This window comes from Octopus bimaculoides, chromosome 8, assembly GCF_046866305.1.
Source record: "Octopus bimaculoides isolate indiv1 chromosome 8, ASM4686630v1, whole genome shotgun sequence".
Taxonomy (NCBI): Eukaryota; Metazoa; Mollusca; class Cephalopoda; order Octopoda; family Octopodidae; genus Octopus; species Octopus bimaculoides.
Genome location: NC_142935.1, coordinates 100,179,877 through 100,205,491, shown reverse-complemented (window position 1 = coordinate 100,205,491; position 25,615 = coordinate 100,179,877). Strand labels below are relative to the sequence as shown.

The 25,615-nt window shown below is 37.8% G+C and overlaps 1 protein-coding gene across 3 annotated transcripts in view; it reads right to left on the bottom strand.

The window, feature by feature from the left end:
* Positions 1-25,615, bottom strand: part of LOC106868185 (zinc-regulated GTPase metalloprotein activator 1) — a 52,195-nt gene that overhangs the window by 19,196 nt on the left and 7,384 nt on the right. For all 3 annotated transcript variants that reach the window (XM_089356873.1, XM_089356872.1, XM_089356874.1), the window contains exons 2-10: positions 21,118-21,219; positions 20,593-20,679; positions 19,720-19,816; positions 18,648-18,739; positions 15,726-15,785; positions 15,195-15,232; positions 14,769-14,815; positions 12,406-12,492; positions 7,974-8,018 (exon numbers count right to left, since the gene is read on the bottom strand). In XM_089356873.1, the coding sequence (XP_089212999.1) occupies positions 7,974-8,018; positions 12,406-12,492; positions 14,769-14,815; positions 15,195-15,232; positions 15,726-15,785; positions 18,648-18,739; positions 19,720-19,816; positions 20,593-20,679; positions 21,118-21,202 (638 nt within the window). In that variant the 5' untranslated portion in view covers positions 21,203-21,219. The remainder of the gene's footprint in view (positions 1-7,973; positions 8,019-12,405; positions 12,493-14,768; positions 14,816-15,194; positions 15,233-15,725; positions 15,786-18,647; positions 18,740-19,719; positions 19,817-20,592; positions 20,680-21,117; positions 21,220-25,615) is intronic.

Genomic DNA, 25,615 nt, shown 5'->3' with positions numbered 1-25,615 from the left:
AAGATGAACAAGCACCAAACAAATGACAAGGGCCTTCGACTGGTAAACCTGTGGCTATTCTAATACGTTTCCACTCTTTTATTAGATGTGCATCTAATAAAAGAGTGTGGAAACCTAAAAGAAAGGTTTGAACCCTACAACCAATGAGAAGTTGATTGATTGATTGATTGATTCGGTGATTGACTGATGAATGAATGGACAGCAAGAGAGCAAGTGAAATTCTTAGGGGAAAAACAAAGAGAGAGCACCAGATTTGACGCTGTTCCACTGCTTGTGAAGGTGGTGGGGTTGTGGAGATAATAGAGAAGGGTAGGGGTGTGGCAAGTGAGTAAATACTCAAACAATATGGAGGCAGTTTCCAATCACGACAAATACAGCTGCAGAATGTTAAAGGGAGGAAGTAACTCTGATCTAACCGGAAACAGAGGGCAAAAAAACAACAGACCGATAATGAGGGCGCGGGGGGGGGGGGGGTGATTGCTATTGTAACCAAGAGATAACATATTGAGAGGAAGAGGAGGAGAGGAGGATGGGAGGAGGAGATTGAAGAAACAAGGATTGGAGGAAGAAGATTGGAAGAAAAGAAAGAAGATAAAAACGAAGAAGATTGGGAAGGAAAACTGAAAGAGAGAATAGCAGAAAATATGTTTATGTATGTATTGATTCTTTTGACTGTGTGTGTACGTGTTTGTGTGTGTTATGACATGTTCTAAAGGTATGGTGAGTGAATACAGAGGTCTGTATAAATGTATTAATGTGCACTTTTGTGAAGCATATACTTGTGTTTCTGTGTATACATGTATGTGAGTATATAACTATGTAAATGTTTGTAATTATATAAATGTGCACGTGCACACGTGTGTGTATGTGTGTGTGTGTAACGATTAAGCCAAGAGATAGTTTTGAACAGCTGTAATCTTCAAATGGGGGTTAAAAGGGCAAAAGATCATACATAAATGCTTATGGAACCTAATTTTAATCTCATTTTATAACCGTATCTCAAAATAATTTCTATCTTAATGAACTCTAGTGAAATTAAAACAATACTCACACCTACATAGAAGTACATAAACATAAGCATTAACGTCATCATCATTTGACATCCACTTTCCATGCTGGCATGGGTTGGACGGTTTGACTGAGGACTAGCAAGCCAGGAGAATGCACCAGGCTCCAATCTGATTTACCATGGTTAAATCTTCTAAATCTTCAGTAATATTAGGCTCAGCAGATTATGCCACTTTAAATATGTTTTCTGTTAGAAATTTTCTGTTACAGCCTAGATTTAGAGAAGTGTTTGTCTAAAGCTTGAAAAGATTTTTGAGCCACATTAGAAGCAATAGTTGTACTGGGATTGATTCATTCTACTTAATCTTTCAATATGGTGCCCTAGCATGGCCACAGTCTAATGACTAAAACATAAAAGATAAAGGAATACCAGTAAAAAAAACTACCATGCCACAAGACAGCCTAATACGTGGCTACTCAATCTGCTAGGAATAGCAGTCAAACCTCTCTCGCACCCCAACACCATAAGAATAAAGGAATGCTAACCTGAATGGACACAACATGAAAATAATAATCAGGGACAGTCATGGCTGGAATTCGTTTTGGGGGTTTTGTTTTGCTTGTTTGTGATTGGTCTTTTTGTTTGATCAGTGCTGTCATGGAACACAACAGCAACAACAACAACAATCACCCCCACCTCATCACCCAACACCCTTGCGCTAATAATAGAAATTATCATCACCATCATCATCATCATCATCATCAACCACTTTGACAACTAGCGCTGTTATTACTGTGTTTATTGTCTGGTGTTATTTCCCTAACATGTTCCCCCCCCCCTGCACTTCTCCCCACCCCACCAGCACCCTCCACTCCCCCTCCTTTCAGAACAAAACAACTTTGGGTGGTCTGACACTACAACACTTCAGAAAATTCCATTTTTTCCCCCAAAACATAAGAACAAAAGTTTGAATACAACAAAATTGTGTTTATTTCTTTTCTATTTATCACCATCATCATCATCATCATCATCATCATCATCATCATCATCATCATCATCATCATCATCACCGCAGTCATTAACAGCAGCAGCAGCATCACCACAATCACCCTCATCATCACCATAGCTATCATCATCATCATCATTAGCACTCTTGTCATCATCATCATCATCATCACCATAATCACCACCACCACCACCAAGCAGAACAGCAACAAGTGGTGGTGGTGGTGGTGGTAGTAGTAGTAGTAGTAGTAGTAACACACAAAACCCCCAAAGAGAACGGTTACTGCTAGAAATCCTTTGATCCTGGGCCTTCTTGGTCAGATCTGACCTAGGGTTATAAATATTATCTTGAAAAAAAAAAGGCAGAATGGCCATAGGTGGAAAGCCTTTCACCCTCGTTCTGCTTATCAGGAGGGACCTGTAGCACAACAACAACAACAGCAACAACAACAAGTTGTTGCTAAGTGAACAGCTGCTGCCATCTGTAAGTTATTAAGGAAAGCGTTTGAGAGAGTGAAATAAGCCAGGGAATGGATGAAAGGGAGGGAAATGAGGAGAAGGAAGAGGTTAGTGGGGAGGTAACTGCATTAGCTCACTCTCCTCTCTCTATCAATCTACATATGTACGTGTGTGTGCATGTGTGTGTGTGTATATATATATATATATATATATATATATATATATATATATATATATATATATATATATATATATATAATCATAAATATATAGGGATTGACAGTAACCTGCTTCTCCAACATACTGAGAATTCAGAAATAGCAGTCAAAGAACTACTGATTTCAAAACTACAAATTATTACTCCAGATTGATAGCGATATTTTTGATTAATTTTATTACTAATTGACGATTCCCTGCCCTGCATATCTATCTATATATATATATATATATATATATATATATATATATATACACACACACACAGGCACACTTTTTATTAAAGCTGAAAAAAATCTTCACAAACGATTATTCACAGTTTCACATGATTGCTCATCAGACAGTTGTGATGAAGATAATTACTCTGCTTTGGTATTTGAGTACTATTCTTTCCAGTTTGTTTTGCACCTATATGCTTACTTGTGTTTGTATCCTCATCCTCATCATCATTTAATGTCTGTTTTCCATGCTGGCATGGGTTGGATGGTTTGACTGAGGTCTGGTGAACCAGATGGCTGCACCAGGCTCCAAGTTGATCTGGCAGTGTTTCTACAGCTGGATGCCCTTCCTAACACCAACCACTCCAAGAGTGTAGTGGGTGCTTTTTACATACCACCGGCACAGGAGCCAGTCAGGCAGGCCTGGCATCGATCACATTCAGAGAGTACTTTTTACGTGCCACCAGCATGGCAACCAGTCAGGGGTTACTGGTATTGGCCACGCTCAGATGGTGCTTTTTACATGCCACCAGCACGAGAGCCAGTCAGGTGGACCTGGCATCAACCACATTCGGATGGTGCTTTTTACGTGCTACCAGCATGGGAGCCAGTCATACCAGTAAAATTCAACAAGGGCCCGTTGCAAAGACTCTTAGATTTTCTTCAAATTTACACCAATTGTTTGTATTCATAATAAGAGTAATTCCTGAAAATTTGAGCTCAACAGCTGATACCAGTCAGATTTTAATGTCCTTTAAATATTTAAGCAATTTCTGAAATTTTCAAAATATTGAATTTCTTTTATTTTTAAGAGCAAATCATTCCAAATAGGTTTGATACCATATCTTGGAAAGTACGTTTCTTCATCCCTTTTGTCTCGAGTCCCTCAGACACTAAAGATCAATTCTTTTCACTCAGACCATGTAAAAAAAAAAACTGTCAACTGAAAATTGCAAAAATCCACTTTTCAGATATTTTAAAGAAAATTTTAAGTTTAGGCAGCTATTTACTTAACAACAGTTGGTTAACATCTCATCTTCTCTAATCTGACAGTAAAGGTCTGAAATCTTAACAGAACACATCAATTCACTTACTGAATCACATCCTTGAATTCACAAAAGCTTTACGAGTGATGTTTCAGAGACTGACACTGACTGAATGTCCAATGAAGAGATTCTTTCTGTCTTTAACTGCATTCTAGTGGGCCTTGGGTGGAGACCACTGTGTTCTAGGTATTCTAGCCAAGTCTCTGGTCTTTTGTGGACCCTGAAATTGGATTTGAGTGTTTCCCTTTCTCCTCTGCCCTTTATCTTGTGTCTCACTTGTTTCGGTCACTGAACTCTGGCCATGCTGCATCATCATCTTCAAGAATTTTAGTCAAACAAATCAATCCAAGGATTTATTTATTTATTAAATCTGGTACTTATTCGGTCATTCACTTCTGCTGAACCACTATGTCACAGGGACATAAACAAACCAACACTGGTTGTCAAGTGGTGGTGGAGACACACACAGACCCAAAGACACACAGAAAGATAGGTAGACAGAGACAGACTGCACAGTTTCCATTTACTCATAAGGCATTGATCAGCCCAGGGTTATAATAAAAGATAATTGCCCAAGGTGCTGTGTAGTGGGACAGAACCCAAAACTGTTAAAGGAGCACCTTGACATTGGGTGCTGCCCTTCATCTGAGGATCAGAACTGAACTAGAGGTAACCCATCATGACTCTACCACATTTGATTCGGTGATACTTGGTCTCTAGTAGCAAGAAAATGCCACAAATTTGTAAGTGGGAGAAGGACAAAGCTGAAAGAATCCTGGTGCCCAGCCTTCAGCTTAGTCCATAACTGGTGGCATATTTGATTGACCTCAGAGAGATGAAAGCCAAAGTTTGTCACTTTGTTCTGCAGAACAAGCTGAGTGACAGAGCAAAAAGATAAGACATTGTGCACGTGCAGGCTTTTGCCTTTCACCCACCACACACACACACACACACGGCACGGCTCGTGAAACTTGACACCAACAATGATACGGGGGGGAGGGGAATAGGGAAAAAGAGAAGCTGATGAGGATAAGATGACAGAAGAGAACAAGAATGATGATAATGATAGCAATAATAATAATAAAAATAATAATAACAATAATTCAAATTAAAAAATAAAGCATGAAATGAAAAGAGGGAAGAAATGAAAACACAGACTAACTTTGTTTTTGTTTATCTAGGATAACTGTTTATTTACCTGAGGGTGCAAACGATGTGAGATGATAGAAGGGACAAATAATTACATCTGCAGGAGGAGAGTCGTTTTCAGGTAACGGTGTATACTTACTCACTGACACACCTACACATACAATCACACACGCACACACACACACACACACACATGCAAACACATTTACACATGCTCATGAAAACTCACGGATGCTCACTGCTCTACTTGCATAGCTGTGAGTATACAAAGTATTTTCATACCTTTACCTTTCAATTATATATTATATTATATATGATGATGATGATGATGATGATGATGGTAACCACACACACGTGTGTGTGTGTCAAATAGCAGGGGTCTAAATGATCCTGGCAATTTACTTAGAAGTGCTCCAACCTATATTTGGCTTACAGGGTACTCTTGAAGAATACAAAAATACTGAAAACCAATCAACTGCTTAACAGAGCAGTCAGTGCAATGCTGACCTTGTATAATGATATTAAGCATCTTGTAAATCCATTTATGTAACAACAAAATGCAGCAAATATTACAGCCTATGACAGAATCAAGAAACATAAATGAACAATTTATGCTACACATGTTTCCACAGTATGGCTATTTATTCAACCATGCATATTACATGATATTGCATAACATTAGATTATTACATAGCTATACCATTTCATCAGGCAACCTTGAACATTTTAATAGTAAAAGCAATCTGTGAAAGAATATATCTGTGGATAAATATACTGAAATCATGCAGTGTTTCAAAAAATGACAAAATACAAGCACTTCAGTTGGAGAAGGAGATAGTTTGAATTATAACCGATCAGTAATAAGAACAGGAATAATGATAGATATAGTTGAGGAGAGAGTGGTCAATTTAACCCTACTATGTTTCAGATAAATTCATTTAGCAGCCAAACATTTATCAATGAGACTAATGACAATAAATTGCTCAACTGTCAACACAATATATCCTGCAAATTTCTACAATTAGACAAAATTAGAAATCATCAGCCTTAAGTCATTATTGTTTTATCCTTGCCATTTTCATCATCATCATGTCACTGTCCTCTTCATCATCACCAGCATCATCATCTTCCTCATTACCATTTAACTAGTGATTTGGCAGAGGCAGTAGAACATCCAATCTAAAACCTTGCAGTATTTGCTCTGATTTCCAACAACCTGAGTTCAAATCCTGTCACATCCAACACTGTCGTTCACCCTCTGAGCAGTGGGAGAGCATAACAAAAAGGACTTTTTCAGGGTAATGGGTTGGAAAAATTTCTAAACCTTGGCCTAGAACCTCATCATCATTATTTAACATCTGTTTTCTATGTTTTACACTTATGTATTTCGTTGTTCAAAAAAATAGCTCATATTCTGTGCACCCGTACTTCGTATTGTTTTGTTGTACACGTTTCATGACGTCCTGTGCCCACATATGCATATATATGTATAGATGTAAGTATGTACATATACATATGTATATATGCATATATATATATATATATACATATATTTATATACATATATTTATATATATATATTTATATATATATATATATATATATATATATATATATATAAATATACACCCTTGCATATAAACACCCAAAATACATGCACTAACAAGTAGCTGCTTCTTTATTACCTCAGGGCTCTGATAGATTTCTGTCAGTAAAACTTTATAGTTTTGATAAAGGATATTTTTCTGCATATTTGTATATTTTTGCATGCTTATTTCTAAATATACACACCATACACATAGATATACACTGGCATGCAAAAAAACCAAAAAAAAAACCCCAAAAAAACATGCACACAATATTGTATAGCTTCTGGGTAAATTGTATTACTTTTGATAAGTCGTTAAACTTTAATCCTTTGTCAGAAAGAAGTGTGGTGCTTATCTTTATCTGTTAATTTCCTGCCCTGATGTTTGTTTTGCAAACAATTCTAAACAAACCCCTCCATCTTGGCAATCTATGTGTAAATGGTGTGTCTTTGAATCTATGTGCATGCATACATGCAATACATATATCAATGGCTGCACCAGGCTCCAATCTGATCTGGCAGAGTTTCTACAGCTGGCATTAGGAAGGGCATCCAACTGTAGAAACTCTGCCAGATCAGATTGGAGCTTGGTGCAGCCATCTGGTAGCGTCAGTCCCCAGTCAAATCGTCCAACCCATGCTAGTATGGAAAGCAGACGTTAAACGATGATGATGATGATGATATGTATATATATATATATAAACATAGACACCTATATGCACACGCAGATACACACACACACACATGCATGCACATGCACATACATTCAAACACACACCAATTACACATTTGTATAGTTGCAGAAATACACGTTGTTGATAACATAGATTAACATCCATAAGCATAAATAGTCGTCCAACCCATGACAGCATGATCTGATTCATTAAAGTAGGCTGAGGCCAAACAACAACCCATCAATTAATCTCCTTTCATTAACTGCTATTTTTCCACCTCTCCACATCACTTCTTTCTTTCCTCCTAAAAATTTTTTTTTTTTTTTTGAAAATGTAAACTTTTCCATGCTTGTGCGAGTCAAAGTTTGAAGGATATTTTCTGCCACCAACCATCATCCGTTTCCAAGAAAAGTAATATTTCCCCAATGGCCAGACATGTTTACACAGGAAAGTAGAAGGAAAGAACGCATCAAACAATATAGTCCTATGTCCCTCAAAGAAAGACAGGGTGGTCGTGTGGAATGCCTTGGATCAATAGGTCTTCTCAATCAGGGACAAACCAAGGAGTAACTAGAATATCAACAACAACAAAAATCCAAATTAACTCACCTGCCATAAGTGGTTTCAATCAGTTCTGCCAAAGAGTTTATAGTCCTGGAAACATGAAATAAGATGAATAAAGTGTTAAGTCCTTATAAAATACATAAATATAACATAACATAACATAATATAACATAACATAATATAATATAAAATAATATAATATAAAATAAAATAAAATAAAATAAAAGATGCTGTTTTATTAAAGCCAGAAAAATCTTTGCAAACTGTTTTTCAGCTTTAATTAAATCATATTTTACTCTACCTTTGGTATTCAAGTACTATTTTCCCCACCTTGTTTTGTATCAATGTGCTTACATATCATACATTAGACTGCGACCATGCTGGAGCACTGCCTTGAAACATTTTTAGTTAAATGAATCGATCCCAGGGACTTTATTTTCATTTTTTACTTTCTTTTTAAGCCTGGTTCTTATTTTATGAGCTGTGTGTGCAATAGCTATGTATGTAGTATGCGAGAGGTGTGCACACATGCATATATACACGTGCACATACGCATGTGTGCATGTATGTGCATTTCTATGTCTATGTATGCATGTGTACATATATGTGTGTATGTCTGCGCATGCATAGCTGTCTGTGTATTTGGGTGGGGTGCTCTAACCTCCACCCACTCACAAATACACATCCTAAATACCACCCCCTCCACTCCTTACACTAACAAAAAGTCAAACGATATGCAAACGAACAGATTTCATTTCACTCTCTTCCAAGTAATTTATTTTTATGGTCTTATTTGAAAATTTTATTAACTTTTTTTTTTATCTTTATATTTGTTGTTGTTGCTAGAGTTTTTTTTTTTATCTACACAAAGACAAACACTCACATACATCCATACATACATAGCCGCATGCATAAAAATGTACACAGTCTAACATACACACTCATGAATGTACACACACACACACATGTACCAACAAACACACAGACACCCACACATGCAGAAAAAAGCATGTTGTTGCTGTTGTTAGTATTTCATTTTAAGAAAATAGTTTTATTGAAAGTTTACTGTTTTTATATATGTATGTATGCGTGTGTGTGTGTGTGTGAGTGTATGTGCACATATGTGTGTGTGTGTGTGTGTGTGCGTGCGTATGTGCATACATATATATACATATATATATATATTTAAATTCTTTTTCCCTTTAAGGTCTTCTTAAAAAGGAAATGGAGAATTGGTGAAATGGTAAATTCTTGGTTCTAGATTGTTCTTCTTGGCAAGGTGGAGTCATTTCATTTCCTAATGTTAGTTGTTCTAAGGAAGTGCCAGAGTTTGGGTTGGGTGTGGGGGGAGTAAGGTGGGAACAATAATAACAAGAACAAAATGGAAGAATTTTCTCATTTAGTGCTTCCAGAGAAACAGAAACATTGGCTCGACGGATGAATGGATGGATGGATGGAATGGGTGGGAGAAAGAAAAAAGAAAGAAAATAGTTAATGAGAAGGTTTTGGAAATAGGAGTCTCAGATTTTAAAAAAGCCATGGCTCAGTGATAATAACGTTTACATCACAACCAAATGTTTTCAGGTTCAATCCCAATGAAAAGCAAGTGTCTTTGGTAAATGTCTTCTCTACCATAGCTTGAAGTTGCCTTGTGGTCTCAAGAATGAAATTTGGTTAGTAGCGGAAACTATGCAGAAGCACAGTGTATATGTACACACACACACACACAGATATCATCATTATAATCATATTTTTTGTGCCCATTGTTTTGCTGTGCTGGCATGGGTTGGACATAAGTTCTTCCGTCTGGATTCTACAGCCAGCAACGTCATCTTCCTGTTACCAACTTCAAACCAAGCGTAACCAACATTTTCATACACCACTAACCAATGGTCTGTTTTGTTCTCTCATCTTTCATTTCATTCCAGAAACATTGAAGCTTGATGCAGTCCTCGGCATTCACCACCTATTTCAACTCCTCTAACTCATGCCAACATCAAAAAAGCACATTTAATGATGATGATGATGATGACAGGACTTAAGATGATAATAAGATAAGAATTGAGAAAAATCTGGTTGCTATTTCTAGTAGGTCACGCAGCCAATTAGAGGCTTCATTACTGGTTCAACAGCAGCAGTTAATTATGATGGTAAACAGGAATCAAACCATTTCCATGGAATTTATTTTTAAACCAGGGATTTTGGTTCTTTGAAAGTTTTGAAGATGTTGACCAGGGATCAGAGACCAGTGCCAGGGGTAATATAGAAAACCACTGATTCTTATAGATTCAACGACCAGCTGGAGCACAATGAATTGATATCAGAACATGCAGGAATACACCAACATATACACACACACACAAATATATACAAACTGTGAAAGTAGTGTGGGAGTGTGTGTGTGTGCATACATGTTTATGTGTGTGGGTGTATGCATACAGAAATACACATCCTATGAATTTACATATACACACATGCACACAAGCACGCATACATATATCCTATGGGTGTACAGACACACATCCGACGGGTGTACATATACACACATGCACACACACCCACACACACACACACATACAAACATTCTGAAGCTTTCGGCAACCACATGTAGATTGAAGCTCCAGAAATAATAAAAAGAGAGAAAACTCTACAACATTCCAATTCATTGCAACCATCTTACGGCAATCACAATGTCTCTCCCTCCACCCTACCGACCCACCCCTCTCTCTTTACTTTCTTTCCGTTGATACCCTGCCTTCTTTAAGTTCCATTTTTGTCTTTTTTTTTTTTTTTACCGTTTCTTTGTTACCAAATCAGTTGGTTGGTTGGTTGGTAGGGTGTGTAAAATCTTCTACATTCATTTCTTGATAGTTTTTATTTAAATCAAGACTTGTATGGATTCCATGCATATTGGAATTTAAAAGCTGTGTCCTAATACATGTAGCAAAACCAAAACTCTCTTAGCCAACAGCCATTTACTCTCTCTCTCTCGCTTTTGTTCTTTACTTTATCATCAGAGTACTGAATGTGTGAGCTTTGTCATTTCTTGCCAACATCATCATCATCATCATCATCACTCTCTTAGTTTGGCCAACCAATTTTGGCACTTACTTCTCTCTAGAACAATACAAATTGACATTATATGTATGTATGTATATATATATATATATATATACACACACACACACACACACACACATACATACACATATATACATACATAATACACACACACAGACTCATATACAAAGACATATATATATACATACACTCATATATATACATATACACACACACAGAGACAGACACACACACACACATAAATATGCTTGTAGACAGATAGACAAACTGATCTCTCAATCAACCAACAGACAGACAGACAGGTGTGTGTGTGTGTGTGTGTGATGCAAATCCTGCTTTTGTGAGGTTTCTGGTTCAGTCCCATTTCATGGCACCTCAGGCAATTGTCTTCCAACCAATGCCATGTGAGTGAATTTGGTAAATGGAAACTGTGTGGAAGCCCAACATATATGTACAGGTGTCACTGTCACCATCATCATCATCATCACTAATTAATGTGCATGCTTCGTGTTGGCCTGAGTTGGATGGTTTCACAGGATCCAGTGAGTCCAAGGACTGCATCATGCCCCAATATCTCTTTCACCTTGGTCTCCACAGCTGGACGCCCCACCCCCACAACCAACCACTTCACGGTATTGTACTCGATGACCTTGCTGAGAGAGAGAGAGAGAGACAGATACAGTGCATGGGGAGAATGAGAGACATATTGTGGGGAGATGATTTGATGATTAGTGCAAAATGTGGGTGGAGAGGACAATATTAACAGTGAGGGGCAGATAGCAAATGAAATGATTCTGGGTAGTGAGAAAGATTAGGGGTATCTAGGAACAACTTCAGAGCTGTAGATAGAGAAGTAAAGGGTCACAGAGATGTCTTGGGAAGGAAATCAGGCAATGGGTCTAGCTGCATATATCATCATCATCGTTTAACGTCCGTTTTCTATGCTGGCATGGGTTGGGCAGTTCGACAGGGGTCTGGGAAGCCAGGAGGCTGCACCAGGCCCCAATCTGATCTGGAAGTGTTTCTACAGCTGGATGCCCTTCCTAACGCCAACCATTCCAAGACTGTAGTGATTTTGTCTTTCCTAACGAAGTACCAAGAATCTTGCATGATGAATATTAAAATGAAATAAAGATCCATTGGAATCCATTTTGTTTGAGTGTATTAAAGAATAATTAAATCTTGCACTTTCCACCCAAGAGACGACTTTCATAGTTTTGATTCTCATTGAAGTATAATATTCAGACACAAGCAAAACCTTAAATATAATAAGAGAGAGAAAAAGAAAGAGAGGCACTAGATGATGAGAGAGAGGGGGAAGTAGAGAAGAAGAGCAAGAGAGAAAGAGGGGAGATGGAGAGAGTTGCAAATGCAGCAAAATTATTGGCTAACTTACGATATTCTCTCCTTCACCTGTGAGAGTTCTGTTTTTGAGACCAGATCCACTTTATTGATAACCACAAGATCAGCCAATGCAATCTGTCTACAAGCATATGAAATGTAAAAGACAATTATATATATATACACATATATAGCTATATATATAGATACACACACACACACACATGTATACACACACACACACACACATGTATACACACACACACACACGCACGCGTGCAAATATATATTCATTTTAATGGCTCTGAGGAAACTATATGATCTTGCACGAGCACTTAGTTCTGATTGAATTGCTTTTTTACAGCAGAAACAGCTGTAAGCTAATGAAGGTGATTATGTAACTCCTATTCTTTTATCAATTATTAATTGATAAATATGTACATATTTATTTATGTATGTATGTGCATGAGCATAAAGATATCTTTGTCTTGAGATTGCATCATAACATATAATCCACCATCTTCAGACAAAAATTTTAAACAGGTATAAACAGGGGATATAAAACTTTGATGATGGCAACCAACAACAGTTAGAAAAGGATATCCTATGACATTGAATGATGACCTATCTATCTGTTGTTGGATAATGACACCATCAAAAATTTACCTCACCTGTTTATACCTGTTTCAATTTTTACTTGAAAATGGTGGATTTATGCTATGAATACATCCATAAAGTTCTAATGAAACAGCTGTTGTAAATTCTAAACCCCATTTCAGTTCTTACTTATACCTACACCACACCTAGAACCAACCCCAAGTCAGATCTATGGTTTAAATTCGATTTGGTGCTTAGATTTCTACAGTATTGTACCAACACTTGCTACTTTCATGGTTGTTTTACATCACTGTGAACCCCATGTTAATGTAACCAGCCATTCTGACATCTGACATGTTGATGTACCTGACTTTGAATCTCTTTAACAATTCAAAATAATGATTTTTATTCCTCTTAATTCTACCTCAGTTCATCTAATTGTATTTATTTATCACTATTTTTCATAAAAAAGCCTTTATTTTTTTGATATTCAATGTGCATTTTTATCTTTATTCTCCTTACTTTCCCCATATCTTTCCCACGTGTAGTTTCTACTTTCTTTTTGAAACATTTTTCTATTATATATATGTATGTATATGCACACACATACACATACATGCACACAAAGAGAGTTTTAAGAATATAATCTTCATGCAATGACATGGTATCTGCGGAAGTAAGTGGAACAAAATCACTGTAGTTATGTTTAAAAACTTGTGGACAAATAAAACACACAAACTAACAAAAAAAAAACCCCCACTTTCCCCTGCAGCAACATCTCCACAATCAAAATCATTTTCTCATCAGAACACACTGCAAGGAAACAACATCACCACCACCACCATCATCATCATCACTGCTAGCTACAAACTTTACAACAGCATTAAGAACAACATCAACAACATTTCAACGGAAATGATTCTCAAACTTCAAAAATGCCTCAAAATTGAATTTATTCTTTACTGTTGGCCATTTCTTTTTTTTTTCTTCTTATTTTTGGGGTGTTTTTTTTCTTTTTCTGTTTTTCTTCCTACTTGTTGCCATGGTCCTTGTTGAATGTACTGACAGTGTTATAGAATTAGCAGTAGCAGTAGTCATGTGACTTTAAGGGACAATGAATATAATGATGGTGGTGGTGGTGGTGGCGGTGATGTTGCTGGAGGTAGAATTGTTGTTATTTGTGGTGGTGGTCATGGTGATGAGAGAGGTGATTGTTAAGGTTGTAAGTCATGGTGACTGTGTTATTGAAGTTATTTATTATTGTTGTTGTTGGTCAACTCTGATTGAACGGATCAATTAATAATCAAAGAGCATTCCAGCCATGGCTATCCAGTAAGTATGTAATACATGTGTGAGTAAACAATCTATGTCCTTTGTAAAATTTATATCTCCTCTCAAGAAAGACATCTGCTCCTGTTGGTCTACCATACTTTAACCTTTCATCATCAAGCAAAAAGCCACCAACTTCAATACTACCCCCACCCCCACATCACTTCAGCTGGGGGGAGGGAGTCTCTTTGTCTTACAAGTTACTTGGTGACCTCACCAGTGCTGGTGCCACATAAAAAGCACCAAGCTCACTCTGTGAAATGGCTGACATTAGAAAGTGGATTCAGCCACAGAAACTATGCCAAAGCAGACAGGGGAGACTGGTTTATAATCACCATCAATTGACCTTCATTTCCCATACTGCTGTTGGTTGGAGCTCCTGTCAAACCGTCCGATCCATGCCAGCATGGAAAAAACAGATGACTTTTATTTCTCTTAAATAACTCTCCCTACTTTACACTCAATTCAATGTCTTGGCTGACCTTGGCTTACCTTGCACATTCGTTAACCAGGTTATCTTTTTTCACTTCGTTTAGATGCTGCAAAGAAAAACAAACTTTAAAACTGAGGAAATAGAATGAATTTATTAATCAATTAGTTTCGGCATGGATTAATTAAAAATATCATATCAGCATGTGATTACGGATTTGGATATATATATATATATATATATATATACATACAGGGAGCCAAGTGAGACCATAACCCATGGCTTATGCCAGTGTCGTATAACCAGCCCAAGAGCAAGTGCCCTCTCCAATTCCTTCTCTCTGACTCACAGGTCTACACTTAGAGGGGTACCATCCACTCTTGCCATTTTCACAACTTCCACCCACCTTTCAGTAAACTCACTTGAGAACAGCACTTCCCTCTCCACTCTCAATTTCCTTTCCAAAAGAATAATAATAATAATCTTACCTGTAAGCAATGTTTGGCATCAATCATAGTGATTATACCTGTAAAAAGTAGAAAAACAATAAAAATAAGCTACAAAACAAATCATTAAAAATTAAGATAAGACAAAATATTTCAAGATATAATCCATTATTTCTAGAGGTTACAATGTGAATCGCTAGTTTTGAGTCTTTAGTCGAGCAAATCGACCCCAGGACTTATTCTTTGTAAGCCTGGTAACTTATTCCATCGGTCTCTTTTGCTGAAGCGCTAAGCTACGGGGACGTAAACACACCAGCATCGGTTGTCAAGCAATGTTGGTGGGGGCACAAACACAGACACACAAACATATACACACATACTTCTATCAGTTTCCGTCTACCAAATCCACTCACAAGGCTTTGGTCGGTCCTAGGCTATAGTAGAAGACACTTGTCCAATGTGCCGCGCATGGGACTGAACCCGGAACCATGTGGTTGGTAAGCACATATTATATATTTATATATATATATATATATATATATATATATATATATGTGTACAGAATTTACTTACCATCCAAGTATATATCACTGCATAATTCTTCATCCACCCAAAATATTGATGCAATTGGTCCTGAAGAAAGAAGACACAGGCAAAAGTCAAACAGGGGCAGAGGTAGAAACATAAAGATGGTGAAAATAATGGAGGTTAAACCCTGGTAGTGCTGGGCTCGTTAATAAAAGACCAAAGAACTCATCAAGAGTTAATAAGATTCACATGAAAACTTAATAACAGGAAGGGCAACTAAATCTGATGCCCAAATCCTTTGGCAATATTATACATGTATACGACATGTTTTGTGTCATCTGACAGAGTTAAACATGGATGTAATAGGAGAACAATATGTGTGTGTGTGTGTGTGTATGTATGTGCGTACATGCATGTGTATGTGTGTGTGTGTGTGTGTTCTTTTCAAGTTTGCTTCTCTGACAATCATTTAGCTATAGGCATAATGTTACTGATCTTTCCTTTAGATTCTAATCTAAATTCAGGGGCAGTTCAGTGTCCTAGAACCAAGTAAGGGGCACATAATATCCAAAAAGGTTTACGGCTAAGATTTCTTGTAAATTATAGATCTGCGTCAAGACAGACACTTTTAGAGGGAGGCAACTCTGTACTACTGAGTTTCCTCCCACTACATTTTAGTGAGTCTCCTTACAAATGTCCTTATGAATGGACCGTCCACCGTCCAACAGTGTGATACTAAACGAAATTGAAGTGAATTTTTCCATGAACAACATACTGTAACGGTCAATCAGACATTCTGCGAGAATATGTTCATAATGCTACATTACAAAGAGAATGTGGTCTTATTTAACTGCATAATATTAGTTTAAGCAGTCATTTGCTGGTCAATAATCAACTTATAACGATAATTGCTCAATCACATACCTTCATCATCATCATCATCATCGTTTAACGTCCGCTTTCCATGCTAGCATGGGTTGGACGATTTGACTGAGGACTGGTGAAACCAGATGGCTACACCAGGCTCCAATCTGATTTGGCAGAGTTTCTACAGCTGGATGCCCTTCCTAATGCCAACCACTCCGAGAGTGTAGTGGGTGCTTTTACGTGCCACCGGCACGAAGGCCAGTCAGGCGGTACTGGCAACGGCCACACCCAAAATGGTGTACTGGCAATTGCACATAAACAAATTTGAGATAACTATAAATGTGTCTATTTTTTAAAATATAGAAAACACAGAATCGTATGAATCCTCGAAGACGATCAGATTAAATGCATATTTCGGAGTTTGAGACTTGGTTTGAGTATAAATTATTCTTTTCTACTCTAGGCCCGAAATTTCGGGGGAGGGGCCAGTCGATTAGATCGACCCCGAAAGGATGAAAGGCAAAGTCGACCTCGGCGGAATTTGAACTCAGAACCTAACGGCAGACGAAATACTGTTAAGCATTTCGCCCGGCGTGTTAACGTTTCTGCCAGCTCGCTGCCCTCTTGAGTATAAATTATTAAACGGGAAACGTGAAATAAATAATGAAGAAAAGGAAAAAAAAAAAAAAGGGGGCCGATTCAAGGGAAACAACTCGTGCTTTTGAAGATTGGTTTCCTTCCTTTTATGCGCTAAATTTAAGACATTTAACAAATACGTTCGAAATAGGAGTAAATTGAGTTGCGGTAAATTTTAAAAGCAATTTAGACATTAGAAAATTTATGCTAATATTTTAGCGCCTGGAAAAGGAATAATTTATAATTTTGCTATGGAACGGATATCTAGGTGTAACACAGATTTTGTTACATAAAATTTCAGAAAACCAACAGTTAGCATTTCTGAGCATCTTGAAAAACAGAAATGTTATTCAGAATTATATTTGCCTTTGCGTCCAAGCCTGATTAATAAAACTAAGCAAAGAATACATTTCGATATTTTTCCTAAATTTGTAGTTTTAAGAAGAGACTATTTCTTAAAATTTTCCATGTAAATGTTCAAGAAATTATTTATTTCGAAAATTACTATTTTTAAATCTCACGAGAGATATTCAGCAACAGTACTTTGGAGTAAAGATTGTTTGCCAACATAACATGGCCGTCCTGGTTTAGGACGAATGTTGCTGTAATTTAACCCCAGGAGACATCGTCTCCAGCTGGCTATATGACACAATCGTGTCGACAGATCGTGCCATATAGCCAGCTGAAGACGATGTCTCCTGGGGCTAAATTACAGCAACATTCGTCCTAAACCACGTTATGTTGGCAAACAATCTTTACTACAGTGTATATTTAATTGCTCATTAGTGAAATAAGAGAATGTCTCTGCAATGAATCTGTATCCATATAATCTTATAAAGGCTGAATCAGTCGGGTGTTGTCCTCACTTGCTTGGTTTCAAGGCAAAATTAATAACATTGATTATCACTTAATATTATATTTGTTTACTGCTTAATTACTAAACATACTTTCAGTACACTAAATATAAAATCATCAACATTTATGAACATCATCATTTAACGTCCACTTTTCTATGTTTGCATGGGTTAGACAAAGTATAGTGAGACAGATTTTCTATGACTGGAAGTCCTTCTTGTCCCCAAGCCTCACCTGTGTACAGCCAAGCTAATATTTTCCAACATGCTCTCACACACACACACACACACACACACACACTATCACCATCATCTTTTTCCAGCATCCATGTTCCATCAGTTGGATGGTTTGACAGTCTCCAACATATCCAAGGACTGCACAATGCTCCAGTGTCTGCACAGGTAGGATTTCCATGGCTGGATGCTTTCCATAACCCTTAACCATTTTACACCAAGACCCGGATACTTTTTCCATGGTACCATTTACTAATGCAGCTGGCAAAGCTAAACTCCCTATACTAAAACCTGTGCCCCAGCACACACCTGGATCGTGTCGGTTCCACCAAAAGGTAATCTTTCAAGAATACTGTCTGCTTGCTAATCTACTCACCTGGATCAGCTAAACCCGTCGTCTCTAATAAGATATAGTCAAATTTTCCTTTCTTTAACATGAGATTTTCTATGGCCTTCACTCCGTTGTCCCTGGAACAGACAGATTTTAAACATTATCATATAATGTAACAGTTATAGTAGCAGTAGTTGTTATGCTTGTTACTGTTGTTACACAGTGCTACTAGTGACATCCACAAGTCAGCGCTCCATCATGGCCACAATGGCGGTTCAATACCAAAGCAAAAAGAAATACAATGACATTAAAAAATAACTAAAACAAATTGTGCATTATCACCACCACCACCACCCTCATCAGCAGTAGTAGTAATAGTAGTAGTGCAATACCCGTTACATGCAATAGAAGTATCATTAGATTAAACCAGCCAGCTGTGTATCATGCTTAATGGAGATACATGAAAAAGCAAATTAACTGCAGTATTTGTCCAGAGATAATATCTCTTATGGACATGCTGTGTTTAAAAACACAAAAACAATATCAGTAGCAGACAAAAATCTCCATCAACAGCAGTGAGAATGCCAGATGCACATTTCTGTCTCATTGCACTCTGTCAGTAGCATGCAGTCATTGCACATAACAGAATTTCACTCAACTGAGTAGCTAACTGCAACACCAGTGATTTTTCAATCACTGTTTTCCCGTATCAGTTGTGATGCATTTTATGTTAGCATGTGGTTGTCAGTGAGTATATGCTACTGACAAAGCTCAGACAGGCAGAAATGCACATGCAGCATTCTCACCTCCATTGATGAATGATTTTCGTTTGTTGTTGACATAGTTTTGTGTTTTTAACAATTACATTTATAAGAGAGGTTATCTCCAGATCCATATCCTCATTAGGTCCTGTTCATTTGGTTTGCTAAAGATGAGCTAAAACGCCCTCATATTCATATAAAATAAAAAGAAAATTAGCTAATGTAGTCCAACAGATTCCTAAAAAGACAAGATGGTCATGGCTGGAATGCCTTCAATTATAAGTCTGATCAATCCAAGTCTAAACAACAGCATCTCAACCCTTGCCTCCACCAAGACCATCTGTAAAATGACTTACTTGACAGAGCAACACAAACATCCATTTCGTAATTCTAGCCATTCTTCAAATAATTCCCCCTTCTGACCAACTGCTAAAGACTTTTCAATGGAACTTCCTGAAACAAAAGAATAAAAATAACTAAAATCTGGTCAAAAGTGAAATTATAATTACTGTCCAGATTACTTGACATTACTCCAGGGGCAAAACTATATTCATGTCCTTTGGTCAGTATAATCCTAAAAAAATCTAATCATTTAATCTAATATGTTGTCCTGGGCCCAAATGCAGCCCTAGTTTCAGAGTTTTGAAGAGTGTGCAGCCACCACTTTACCACTTCTGTTCCCAGGTCTATTCCTGACCCAGAATAATAAACACCTGCTAGGATCCCAGTTAGGGGTTAATTATCATCAGACCCAGGGCAGGTGAGGATCTTCAGCTCTTTTGGCTGCTCATTTACAACTTCTGCCTCCTGGTAACAACTGACCTCGTGACACTCGTTGCATCAGACCAATACAAGTTAAAATGGGACTGGCTCTGCACAAACCATCCTCGCTCTAAAAATATTCACTGTGCAGGTTGTTCAAGACACCATCAAACATTGTTCACAATTCTTGTGGTGATAGGGAAAGGGACAACAGAGACAGTTAGAGGAGACTACAAGAAGACTCCAGCTTTGACTGCGGCCATGCTGGAGCACCAGCTCAAAGGGTTTCAGTCAAATTAATTCCAGCACTCATTTTTTAAAGTTTGGTCTATTGTTCATTCCATAACAAATCTTTACAATGAAACCCTGCCAGTAACACAATTCAAATTAATTACCTTCTCCAAATTAATTACCTTCTCCAAATTAATTACCTTCTCCAAATTAATTACCTTCTCCAAATTAATTACCTTCTCCAAATTCATTCAAAATAACAGCAATTCGTTTCCCATGGTTTTCCGACAAGATATAATTCAATAAAGTTGTTTTACCGGCACCTGTTGATTATAAAATACATTAATTATGCAATATATTTGTTAATTACATAAAATATTTTTACAATGAAATCCTACAACAGTAAAATTGCATGAAAACTAGAACACAAACAGTGGTAAGGCCAGAGTGTGTGCTGCCCAAGCAAGCTTTGAGTTTATCACCCACCCTGGGCCAAAACAAGCTTATATAACCAACCTAAAAGTGCTGCTTGAGGCAGCCCTTGAGTTTGCTATCTCCACCCCCAACCTGGCCTTAATGCTATAGAGTTTTAAGCAGCATAGCTAGAAATGCCACCACCATAAAAGTGTCACTCAGGGAAAACTATCCCACTGCAACCCCACCCCCACCCCCTAACTATATTCGATGGAGAGAAAATGTATGTGGAAAAGGGTGCAGAATAAGTAAAGGATGTTAAGAGCACAGAATCCAGTAGACCTTACCTAAAAATCCTGTGATGATTGTTATAGGGACCTTAACAATATCTGCAGGGACCAGATCAGGGGGAGCTTCATCATCATCAGACATGATGGGGGCTGATCAAACTGAAATACAAGAATAAAATACATTGAGTATGATTTCTTTATATAGTAATTAATCCATCACCAATTAACACCTGTCTTACCTGCTGGAATGAGTTGGATGGTTTGAGAGGACTCAATGGGTTGCATGAAGCCCACAATGACAGCTAGACGCCCTTCCTAATAATGCCAACCACTTTACAGTGTGTAGGGGGTGCTGATTTTCATGCCACTGGCACCATTGGGGTTGCCCAGGTAACTTACAAGTCAAGAAAAGAAAAAGTATTCAAGAGAGGAAAGATTATGGCTTTGCAAGAGATGCTGAGAGGCTGAAGTATGAGAGGGGGACAAACAAAGGTGTCTGGTCATAGAGGAGATATAGGACTACCTGACATTATATGGGGGGGGGGGAGTAATTGGGAAGAAGATAAAAGGAAGGTTGTGATGGGGAACAAGAACAAACTCTCAAGGTACAAGAGGATACAGACAGCGAATCAGGGGTTGAGAGGGGATAGTTTCATAAGAATGTAAGAGGGGAGTAACAGATGGTTAGAGATGGGGGCTGGAGCTGAATGGAGCAAGTGATAAACAAGGATGGAGGTGTGGTTGATGAGAAATATCATTAAGGTGAAGGCATCAGGTGAGAGAAACAGAAATGACTCAGGAAGGAGGATAATTCTAAAATGGAGGGGGATGAGCGAGGGGAAGGAGCAGTAGGGAGGGAGACAAAGGAGTACTGAAGTGAGTGGGGGAATGAGGGTGGATATGAGAGGGAACTGAGATGGAGAGATGGAGAGGTAACTGAAGGCAAAGATTGGTGAAAATAGTGTGGGAAAAGAGGATAATGGGGGCTGGAAGGTTCCAGTGGAGGGGGACTGATAATGTGAAGAAGAAGAAGAAGGGGGAGTAATATGTGACACTTTTGTTCTCAAGTGATTACAGCTGCTGAGTAGAACCATAGATTTGAAGGAGTTTAGAGTTTTGTACTTCTCTGAAACTAATAAATGTCTCTCCTGTAAAAGTTTCAAAACTTGTATATACAAGAGGAAGTCAAACATTATCCGCACTTTCACTGTAACATATCTTTATTATTGTCACCCAGTCTTCTACTCCTGCATGTTTATAGTCCGTGCTATTGTGGTCACATGATTACACCATTTTTCTTTCTGGCTTTACAGTGTAAGCATGGCTGCTCCACTAGCAACGTGCACCAAAGAAGAACAAAGAGCAGTGATCCAATTTCTCTGGTTGAAATTTATTGGAGGCTTTTAGCACAATACAGGGACAGTGCACAACCACGTAGAAGTGTGTATGAGTGGATCAAGAAGTTTAAAACTGGTCAGAGAAAAGAGATGCACGAAGAGGAAGCAGGACACCCATCAACCTCCACTACTGAGGAGAAGATTCAGCCAGCTCGGGAGATGATAATGGTTCAGCGGTTCACCATTACCACCTCTCAGATCCCTGCTCTGCGTTCTTCTTTGGTGCACATTACTAGTGGAGTGGCCATGCTTACATTGTAAAGCCAGAAAGAAAAACGGTGCAATCAGGCTCAAACTACCATCAAATGACCACAAAAGTACCAACTATAAGCATGCAGGAGCAGAAGATAGTGTGACAACAATAAAGATAGGTTATGGTAAAAGTGTGGATAACTTTTGACTTCCCCTCGTAATTATATGAATACATACGTGTGTGTTTCAAAAATAAAATAGAAATCTGTCCATTTCAGCACCTCATACTCTTGTTATTGGATCCAATTGGATGACCACCAATTTATTGAGTTCAAACGGCTGAGTATTCCACAGGATCTTCTTAACCAAGCATCAGTGTGACATGTTATGCAAAAAGGTCAAACCCTTTGAATTCCAAATTCAATTACTCTGATGGATTCTGACCGTATGATGGTCCTTCCCTCCGGTAAACAAACTCTTCCAAAATACTCCGCTGTGAGACAGAATCTGGAACCTCGTGATTGCAAAGAGAACTTCTTCAAACACACACAAATACAGAAATGGTTGTGTGTTTAAGAAGTTCACTTCCCAACCACACGGTTTTGGGTTCAGTCCCATTGCACAGCACCTTGGGCAAGTGTCTTCTACAATAACCCCACGTCAACCAAGCCTTGTGAGTGGATTTGGCAGATGGAAACTGAAAGAATCCCATGTGTGTGTGTGTGTTACCTTGTCTCAATATTGTGTGGTTCATTTCCAATATTATGGGGAAACATGTTACCTTGGAAACAGGTAAGGGTTGGTGAGAGGAGAGGCATCCAGCTGTAGAAAATCTGGCTCAAACAAACTCCCTCTAACCCATGCAAGCTTGGGAAAGTGGACCTTGGAGCAATGATGAGGATTATATATACACACACACGCATACATGTATACATAATCACACATATACACATCCTTCCCCAATATCAACACACACACACACACATGCATGTGCACACAAGCATATCTATACAACTAAATCAATAATGACCATCACCACCTACAGTGACCTTCCATTCTGTAACTACAGAACAATGTATCTGGCCCGGCCAAAAACAACAGAGGGGAATGCAGATAAAAAAATGTCGCAGAACCAGTTTTAAGCTATTTTTGTAAATGTTTATATCACCAGGATCTCAATTTCGGATAAATTTGTATCTAGATATATGTCATAGGACACTCGCTGCCCTTTTATTAAAAACTCCTAACTATTCTGTGATAAAATGTTAGGAAGTGTGAAGTACTGCATATTGTAAACCAGAAGAAGTACCATTTGCAGAGCAGGATTCATAGAATAGCTTAACATCATAAGATGAGCATCATGCTGACATTTTTAATAATTTATAAAAATAAACAGTTTAAAATTAAATAATAATAATAATATCTCAAAATAGAAATAACAGTTCTGGGCATGCTTTTTCTCAAAGGTTTTAAAATTAAAAATTAGACAAAATTTAAGTTTATGTATACACACACACACACACACATCTGTATACACACACACATCTGTATACACACACACATCTGTATACAGATGTACTATCTATTGTATACATTGTGTAAGTGTGTGTGAATACACACACACACACACACATTGATTATTAGAATAAATGTAAAAATAATACGTTTAACCATCAGAAATGTGAAGAGACTTCTCAGATAAATGTAATATTAACCAACAAGCAACAACAACAACAACACCAGGCAACCAAAAGTAAAAAAAACCAACAAGATAAATAAGCTAAAACAAAGCTAATTCTTTTGTGCGGACGGCGTCAAAAACCTCACAGACAATTGACTGAAAGCCAATAAAGGAGAAAAGCCAAATCACAGCAGATTCACAACCAATTTCAAGGACAACATTCTTTTTTTCCTGATAACTGAGAGCATTTGACCTTTAGAAGGAAAACATATAATTTTAGGAAGAGTAATTTGTCAGGAATTAGAACAAAGCAGTGACAAGAAGCCACATTTAGATTCATTCCAATATTTTATTCTTGTTTGTTTATCAGCAGCAAACAATACACATTTCTCTAATAACATTTCAAGATATTTTTTTAACTAAAGGTTAAAAATTAAAAAAACAAATAACACAATTTTCATACATTCTCTCTCTCTCTCCCTCCCTCCCTCTCTCTCTAAATGTCTGTTTTTATGTTCCGTCTTAATCATCATCATCATCATCATCGTTTAACGTCCGCTTTCCATGCTAGCATGGGTTGGACGATTTGACTGAGGACTGGTGAAACCGGATGGCAACACCAGGCTCCAGTCTGATTTGGCAGAGTTTCTACAGCTGGATGCCCTTCCTAACGCCAACCACTCAACAATTTTACATTAATCTGATGGCTTGCTCTACTTATGCAGAATACAAGTTTATTCTTTGACAAGGATGTTGCTGATAGGGACTTCAAAGTTTCAGCCAGTTAAGTGATCAGAGGGAGGCTTAACTGGCCAAAACTTAGAAGTTACTGTCAACAACATTCTTGTGAATATGAGGTGGTATTAAAATGTTGCCAGACTAGTTCTACAGTGCACCAACAGATGGCAGCACACAGTTGCATGCACAGTGAGAGCTAGAAGTGACCTTCATGAGGCAGTGTGCCATGTGCCATTGCTGTGTTTCAGGATGGAGTACAACTTTTGGCCTCTTCCTAGTGAGACAACTACAATGGAATTTTTAGCAAAGTTCTTCAAAGAACCAGGGTAAAAAAATTCCAAACGTGAAGTCAAAACAGGGCATCAAAAGATCTTCAAATAAATGTTGCAATTCCAAAAGGTTTGGTTAAAAAGAAAGAAGACAACATTCTGTTGCCATCTGCAAGGTTGGCACAGTCATCATCATCATTTTCACATCCACTTTTCCATGCTTACCTGGGTTCGATGGAATTTATTGAGACAGGTTTTCTACAGCCAGGTGCCCATCA